This window comes from Populus trichocarpa, chromosome 2 (assembly GCF_000002775.5).
Source record: "Populus trichocarpa isolate Nisqually-1 chromosome 2, P.trichocarpa_v4.1, whole genome shotgun sequence".
Lineage (NCBI taxonomy): Eukaryota > Viridiplantae > Streptophyta > Magnoliopsida > Malpighiales > Salicaceae > Populus > Populus trichocarpa.
Window position 1 is genome coordinate 9,771,857 of NC_037286.2, and position 8,970 is coordinate 9,780,826.

The following is an 8,970-nucleotide window of genomic DNA, read 5'->3' on the forward strand; positions in this document are numbered from 1 at the left end:
TTTCTTTTGCTGTCTGCTGAGAAGGGGCCAGCAATGGGTTTGACTTTATGGGCTGTTGATATTGCTTTTGCTCACACCGTTTGGGCTCGTGAAAGAAGATACGTTTATGGCCCTGCAGATTTATTTAAGAATTTAAGCTGTTTATCCCTTGTTTTTGTTCTTGTGATTCTAACTTACTTTCCAAAAAAATTTAACCTAATAAAATATTAAATTTTTTATGTTTTTTTTATAATTTTTATGTAATGGTATTAAAAATAAAATAAATATTATTTATTTATTTTAATATATTTTCAATTAAAAAATAATCTACACCGCATTACCAGTCACATATTTAGTATGTGTTTGGTATTGTGATGGGTGTCACATGTGTTCATCTAGGCTCCCTCTCTGTTTAGGTGTTACTTATGTTCCAAACGAACACCCAATTTAATGTGTGGGACCTTTTATATTTTCTTCTTCTTTCCCCTTCTCCTTTTCGTTCTTAGTACTAACCTTGCAAAAAAATAAAAGTTGCAAATCATTTTGTTATTTCTTCACATTTAGTTCATGTTATTTATTATTGTTTGTTTTATTTAAGATGATTTATGAAACTGATTTTTTTTTTCAAGTTCATCCCTTTTAATTTTTTATTTTCAGATTTAGTCCTCATTCTTTTAATTAATATTTATTTTATTTAATATGATTTTTAAATGTTTATTATTTTTACTATTTCATCATTTTTAGGGCTTTTTCTACCAATTTGATACTCATTAGTTGATTGCTAATTTTTATTTCCTTGGCAATTTTCTTAGATTAATCCTTTTTTTATTTCATACTACAACATTTAATTTGTTGGAAGTTGAGCTTTTTGATTAAGCTCGAAATAAGAATTTCATAAGTTGCGAGTTTGGAAGATTATTTTAATTTTAGAAAATTCATCCTGGTTTATTCTTTTTACTATTTCATCATTTTTAGGGTTTTTTCTACCAATTTGATACTCATTAGTTGATTGCTAGTTTTTATTTCCTTGGCAATTTTCTTAGATTAATCTTTTTTTTATTTCATGCTACAACATTTAATTTATTGGAAGTTGAGCTTTTTGATTAAGCTCGAAATAAAGATTTCATAAGTTGCGAGTTTGGAAGATTATTCTAATTTTAGAAAATTCATCCGGGTTTGCTTGGTTTTTTTCTTTATTTTTTCAAGATCATTTTTTTTTAGTTTCATCACTCCATATTATAATTTAAGATTGTATTTTATTTTTTTATTTTTTTTCTATATGATTTTTCATTAATTTTGATAATGACATGAGTTATCTCGAGTCTTTTTATTTATCATTATATGTTCAATTTATCTTCTTTTTAGAAATTTTGTTTTTAAATTAAATTAGATTAATTTATTAAATATAAAAATGAGATGCTTATCTCATGATATTTTGATTAGTTTGCTTTCTGATTCGTTACTCTAATGGTACGTATGACCTCTCTTAGTATCAATATGGAGACCTTTGCAATGGCCTTTGAATCTTCTCAATAAGCTATTTCTGATGGTTGAGCATTGTCTACGGTAGAGCAATGGTAAGTCTTCGATGGGATTTTCTTTTTTCTCCTCTCAAGAATGATTAATTATTACCTTTTTTGTTCGCATTATTTATGATGTCTTTTTAAAAATCATATTATTAAATTAATCAGGCTTATTAAACTCTATTAAGTCAATGATCAAGATCTTATATTTTTCTTACTTCTTAAAAAACATTAGTATCAACTTAATTTTTTGTTCATATTAGGAAAAAATTTAATCGGCCCGCGACGCAGCGAGATCCACCTATCTAGTTAACAAAAAACTAAAAGGAGTAGTGCTTTTATTGTGCACCACCTCACAAAATACAATTCATTGTAATAGTTTATTTTGCCTTTGTTTTTTTCTTTCTAAATCTATGTTTTTTTAATCTATTTTTATCCTCCAACATGTGATCTATTGGAAATCAAGCTTCATGATTTATTATGATTTGTTTTTTATGTGGTTATCTCCGTCTCATGATTTGTGTTGCGAGTTTGGTAGGTTAACCCGGTTGATTTTAGTTTTTTTTAATTAGCATTGTTTTCAATTTCATCCTTCAACACTAGGTTGATTAGAAATTTAACTTCATGATTTGTTTTATTTTGCTTATTATGAGGTTATTCCAATTTCATGACTTGGTTCACGGGTTTTACAGTTAACCTGGGTAGACTTTAATCATTTTATTATGTTTTTTTTATTGATTTTTTTTTCAAATTTATCATTGAGCAATGAGTTTATGGAGAATTAAGCTTTATAATTTATCTTATCTTGCTTCATGCAGGATTATCCTATTTTTATGACTCTTATCGCTAGTTTGGCAGGTTAACTCGAGTCATTTTCTTCTGTTGATTTTTTATGAGGTTATCTTGGTTTCATGATCTATGTCCTGAGTTTGGTGGTTAACTCGCATGACTCGAGATTTTTTTAATTAGTATTTCTCTTTTCAATTTCATCATTAAACATTGGGTTGATTGAGAATTCAACTTCATGATTTGTTTTGATATGCTCTTTATAGTGTTATCTTGGTTTCATAACCTGGATTGTGGGTTTGACAAGTTAACCTTGGTTGGCTCGAGTTATTTTTTGTGTTTTTTTTAGATTGAATTTCTTTCAGTTTTATCCTTCAACAATTGGTTTATTAGGAATTGAGCTTCATAATCTATTTTAATTTGCTATGGGGTTATCTCAGTTTCATGACTCTGGTCACAGGTTTGATAAGTTAACCTGGGCTGACTCAGGTCATTTTTTTGTTTACTTTCTATGAGGTTATTCTAGTTTCTTGACCTAGGTCCTGGGTTTGGTGGGTCTACCCGAGTTCATTCAGGTTGTTTTTTATTTCCTTTTTTCTTGATTGATTTTTTTCTTCAATTTCATCATTCAACATTGAGTTGTTGAGAATTAAGCTTTATAATTTATTTTCCATGAGATTATTCTGGTTTCATGATCTTAATTGTGAATTTGGCAGGTTAACTCGGATTGTCTTGAGTCTTTTTTTTTTCATTTGATTTTTTTTTCAATTCCATCATTTAATATCGAGATTATTGAGAATCTAACTTCATAATTTGTTAGATTTGCTTTATATAGGGTTATCATAATCTCATAACTCGAATCAAGGATTTGATAAGTTAATCATAGTCGATCCAATATATCATCGTCTAATTATTATTTTTAATGTCATCTTAAATTCTTTTTATTCAAACTATGTTTTTACCGATTATTCAAATTATTTTTAGACCTACAAAGTTAGGTAGTATTTGAGATTATGGTAGTAGTTGCTTTTCAAAGTATTTTTTGTTTGGAAATACATCAAAATAATATATATTTTAAAATTTATTTTTGATATTGCACAAACAATTTAAAATCATAAAAAAAAAATTTAATCTGAAACAAAAAAAAATCAAAATTTTTTTAAACGCAAAAAAAACTACACTCGTAAGAATGACTTGATATTTCTTTTTAGGTTGAAAAAAATCTACTTTTTCTTGTATTTAATTTCACACAAATAATCAATACATTTCATCTACACTTCGTTTTTTCTGTTACACTGTTGTACAATATTTCTACATACACCAATTATCCTCTCTATTTATACAACACTAATTCTAACCATGAATGAGGAAAAAATTTCCTGGAGGTAAAATAATTAATTGAATCTACAATCAAATCAAATGCCCAAATGACAATTTGAGTATCTATGTAGGACCCCTGCAGCCTTGCTTCCATGTCTCATGACAATCATCACTGCATAATTCAGACGTGGGATTTCCCTTCCATGACTCCTTAAAAGCGCCAGAGGATGGTTGCTTGCTGCACCAGGTGGCGAATCGGCAGAAACATTAGAAGAAGAGATAAAATTATGTGAACCATGAACTAGCTGTGCTGTAGATATGTAAGGGCGGGCCTCGAGTGCTGAACAAGGTGGGTGCTGAGAAGTTGAAGCCCAGCTGAACGTGTACACTTGGCTTTATTGACTGGTCTCGCTGTGGGTGTAAGATCACAGAAAAAAAAAAATTATTAGTCAATGAAAATAGCAACTAAAATTAAATAAATAAAATATCTTGCAAGTAGTTAATATACAACCTACTTCTTGGCAGTTGATGGTTCCTCATCCGCATGCCTGGGGAGGTTTGCAGCACGTCATTTTCTGCGGTGCGATCTCTCAAATTCTGTGAATTATCCTATAAAAGCACCCCAAACAATTAGCATGAAAACTAATTATATGCACGCCTTTTGGGTACAATGAAATGCTTTTAGCTCCATTGATTAAAGAACAGGAGTTTGATACTCACCGTGAGGTTCACTGCAGGTGCTGCTTCTGTGCCTGCCGACACATTAAGATCACCTGATCTGCACACGAAAGGATGCTCAAGTAGCGTCATGGCCGAGGGACGCTCTGCTGGATTTCTTCGAAAGCAACGGCGGAGGAAATCTTTTCCCTCTGGTGACAAGGTTTCTGGCATAGGTGGATCTTTATGCAAAATCTTGAACATAGCTTGAGCCTGATATGTAGCATTCATTGCATCAAAATTCTTAATCAGAACACATATGAAATCCTGGGTTGAACTTACATTTAACCAATCAAGAACTAACACGCAAACTAGAGAAACCATAATGTTTTGTGTGGTCTGATAAAAAAACTCGGTCGATAACACCAAGGAAACAGAGGTGTTTTGGTCAAAGATTGAATACTGGGCATTTATTATTTGCAACTGGGCTTCTATTACCAGGCTCTCCTATATATCTCGTCAAATCATGACATCAATGATGAAATATCTTATTCTTCAAAAAAGGATAGCTATTCTTCACTACAAGCCATGTCAACATTAGCAAGGAGAAACAGTGATGAGTGGTTTTCAGAGCCAATCCTTTCTCCCTGGATTACTTGAGAAATTAATAGTCTTTTACTGAAGGTCACGTTAAAAGAGCAAAGACATAAGAAAAAGCTTTGGAAGGTATTGCAACCCCGTCAATAGATCAAGCAATTGCTCTCCCAAGGCAGTGGGCAATATGCTGCAAGACCAAGTACCTTAAATGCATGCTAAAAAATGAGCGCAGATGGAAACATTCTTCAAAAACATTTAGCAATATTTAATAGAAAAGGAAATTTTAACCACAAAAGATTTTGTGATGAAAATATTCTTTCCTTGTATTCCAAATTAAAAAAATAATAATAAATAAATGAATATACACTTTGCGATATGACAATAGGTATCCGTCTAATTTTCAACAACCTAGGCAGTGAATAATAAGGGGGAAAAGGTGTAGTTATGAACTCACCCCCTGAAGGTCACCCCATGGAGGTTTGCCAGTAAACATCTCAATGATTGCGCAACCCAGACTCCATATATCAACAGCCAAAGCAAGTTCCGGGTTGCAATTTTGCATCATCACAGCTTTTATGACCTGAATAAAAGAATGAATTTGAAGAAAATGCATTGATAAGCCACACAAGCACACACGGGTTGTGTATCTATAATAATTTCAACATGAAGTACCTCTGGAGCCATCCAGTGTGGAGTGCCCTTTAAGGACAATTCATATGATAGTCCTGAGAGCTGTGCAACAACAAGAATAGACAAAAACCCCATAATGAGAAAGGTACAGAGTTTGTAATAGAACCAAACAAAGTGTTCAAAGTTAATTCAGAACTCACATGTTTTGCCATCCCAAAATCTGTGAGCTTAACAACACCTGATGCATCAACAAGCAAATTTGCACCTTTAATGTCCCTGTAGAGCATAATTGTTCAAATCACTAAAGCTGCCCAGCAGAGAAAAGCCTTAACTTTATGACAGATACACATCATGCTTCCATACAATGTCCTTAATCCAACACGTGCCATTTCTACTCTTTATAACGGTGTTGCTCTTTACAAGATTCTATTTTTTTCACAATTTACTGAAAGACATTTGGCATAGTACGATACTGACGGTTAAAAGAGTTCATTTTTCCTCTTCGTCAAACATGAATCACCCACCTGTGGACCGTCTTTGTACTGTGCAAACAAGCCAGCCCAGAGAGAATATGGCGGGTGAAATTGCGGACTATGGATTCTGTCATGTGTCCACAGTGTTCATGGACATACTTATTGATCGATCCAGGATTAATATACTCCAAATATATGTAAAAATGATCATCAACCTGCGCACATCAAAATGCTCTCCTTGAGTCATCAAACGAGAAGAAACTTTAAACTGATACATTATTACTGGGAACAAAGGAATACTCACGATCTCACTGCCATAATATTGCACTATATTTGGATGCTTTAGATCACGGAGAATTCTAATCTCCTGCAACACATGGCAATAGAACCCACCAATCAACTTGATTAAATTTCGTTTCTGCATTTGTCCTCAATATTTGCAATTATAAGGATGGATATGGTGAATTGAAATCGTTAAAATGCCTATAAGGAACACAAAGATAACCTGCTCCAACTGTTTTATACATTCGGCAGATTTTGGATCGTCAGGGATGATATTAACTTCCTTCATTGCACATGAGGCTCCAGTCACTCTGTCAAATAAAAGCAACCAATTAACGCTCCACTGAAGAAGAAAGTCAAGAAACAAGCACAAAAGCTTCAAAACTACTAGCTTACCTGTTGGTTCCAATATAAACTCTTCCGTATGTACCAGATCCAATAAGTTTTCCTTTCACCCATTGATTTTTATTGAAAGGTACATTTAGTTTTTCTAAGGTGTTATGGATGACAGTCGGCGGGGACGGAATGGAAAATTGTAGTGGTGCAGCTTTAGGAGGAAGAGGCAACGGATGAGCACTTGCATGACTGCTTTCAGGCCACTCATTGGAACTTCCCTGAAACAATTTATGATTTGATAGAAATGAAAAAATATTTTTGGGGTTAAGGTAGGAACTTTGCAATGTTGGGCTATGAAATGGAGAACGTTCGGGACTAAAAACAGTTTTAACTGGTGGCACTTGTGAAGAATGGCTTGCAAGCCTACCGAAGTCTGGAATCTCCAAAGTTGACTGAACCTGGTTTTCTCGACGAGCCACTAAAGTAGGTAAAAAGTCTCCGGTGTATGATCTTTGTGGGCTAACAGTCGCAGGACTTGGGAGTCCACTTGTCGGGGCACTTCTAGGAGAAGTAACCCCCCTGAACTTGTATTTAGCACCTTCAACGTTTACATCATTTGACAGTACCCTATTAGAATCGCCTGAAGATTTAGTCGACTCAGTGGCAACACGAGAAGCAAAAAGATCCCTGGCATTCAATCTTGGTGGACTGGCAGAAGGACTTGAGAAACCACTTGTTGGGGCACTTCTGGCGGGGATTTTCAGTCTTATGTCAAGATTAGTGCTTTCAACATTTGCGTGCCAAGAGAACCTCTGACGAAAATTGCTTGAAGGTTTGGCAGACTTTATAGCAATGTGATCAGTGCTATTCCTGATGGTGTTCATAGCCAAATCAATAGGGAAGATCAACATAGTGACATACTTTTATATACGAAAAATTTGCAATTCGACAATCAAACAACGTCACAATATTTAGGTTTCTTAAGATTGACTCCAAATCCTAACCTCATCGCAAATATATAGATTACCCTACTGACATCATTCAGGGAACACAGAAACAGAACTTGATCACGTTACCTTGAAGTGATTTGATACCGTGCAAGTGAATTTTGACTTGCTATAGGAAATATATCATACCAAATGCACCCATTACATTCGATTTCATCTATCTCAATATCCATCTTTATATCATTTACTCAAATTTGTTGTCACGGATGAGCACATATTCAAAGGGCTGATTAGCCTTATCCTTGCAGTCATGACCTGTAGTTTCATCACTTGGTTTGCGTTCTTGATTACAAGGGGGTGACTTGAATCCAAGATCTTGAGCTACAGGCTCATTATCAATCACTAAAAAATAAAAACAAAAGAAAGAGAACAGAGAACACAAATGTTTATCCTGCTTGTAACTGACGCAACTGCCTTCAGCTATTTGTTTAGTACTTTTCTCTTCCACAATGAATACAAGTGTTCATAATAAAAAAAAACTAGCATCCAATTTAGAAATGAAAAAAAACATGTACAAAATGATCTTACCTCCCTAACACATGGCCCGGGCCTTCTTCCGATGATCCGGGATGACCCTGGGTCAAAACCGAACCCAACGACTCCCGTTTCCTAGTCAAAAGCGATTCAGGTACTGGCAATGGATGCGGGACGGCCACCGAAGACCAGTGGTCCGCCCCGCCCGGAGACCACGACTTTTTGGCGGAATCAGGGTCAGCAGGCGGAGAACTTGGTCGGTCCGTGAGATTAAGATTCAAGCCAAGCTCCTGATCACTGACATGCCTAAGCTTCCTCTGCCGCTCAAGCTTCTTCTGCATAAAAGACTGGCCACGGGTATTCCAGGAATTACCAGCAGTGCCATGGAAGTTGTTGCTGTCATCCTTTGGGGAAGAAACAGAGGGGTATGATGGCATTGAAGAAGAGGAGGAACAAGTTTTTGAAAAGAAATGCATTTCGGGGGTTTGGAGAGAAAGGAAATGAAAGTGTTTGAAAGCTTCATGTGAACGTGCGGTTGTGGTAGTAATCGTCGCTAGCTGCAAGCCTTGGAAAGAGAGGAACTACTTAGGTTGCTTCGTTGTTGTTGCGACGCTTACTTCTTTTTTTTTGGTCAAGTTCTGCACTTGTTTTTTCAGTCAACTGCGAATATGAACGAGGATTTTGGAGGAGTGGAAATCTAAGGGATCTGACTGATTTGCCGAACTTCGAACTCACTTCTGGCTTTTAAAGGTCAATTTGCTCCTTTTGTGAGCTTGGATTAAATCTTTTCTTTCCTTCCTTTTTTATCCACTTTGCAACAAGTTTTAACAGAACAACCTTCATACTGATATCGATATTTTCATAGCCAATTCCACGGTAAATAACCCAACTTATGTTTGTCAATGG

The 8,970-nt window shown here is 34.8% G+C and overlaps 1 protein-coding gene across 3 annotated transcripts; it reads right to left on the reverse strand.

Annotated features, from left to right (window-relative positions):
* Positions 1 to 3,488: 3,488 nt before the first annotated feature.
* On the reverse strand, positions 3,489 to 8,970 carry LOC7483750 (mitogen-activated protein kinase kinase kinase 5). Of its 3 annotated transcripts, XM_024594531.2 has the most exons (12): positions 8,119 to 8,970; positions 6,976 to 7,453; positions 6,644 to 6,861; positions 6,471 to 6,558; positions 6,270 to 6,332; positions 6,017 to 6,180; positions 5,693 to 5,768; positions 5,535 to 5,594; positions 5,317 to 5,442; positions 4,329 to 4,538; positions 4,124 to 4,217; positions 3,489 to 4,019 (listed from the first exon to the last, which is right to left on the reverse strand). In XM_024594531.2, exons 1-12 carry the CDS (start codon positions 8,538 to 8,540, stop codon positions 3,910 to 3,912), a joined length of 2,109 nt encoding a protein of 702 aa, XP_024450299.2. In that variant the 5' UTR covers positions 8,541 to 8,970; the 3' UTR covers positions 3,489 to 3,909. The 3 variants fall into 3 exon arrangements, with proteins under 3 accessions (XP_024450299.2, XP_024450297.2, XP_024450298.2); XM_024594529.2 differs by having other exon boundaries at positions 6,644 to 7,453; positions 8,119 to 8,967; XM_024594530.2 differs by having other exon boundaries at positions 4,120 to 4,217; positions 6,644 to 7,453; positions 8,119 to 8,963.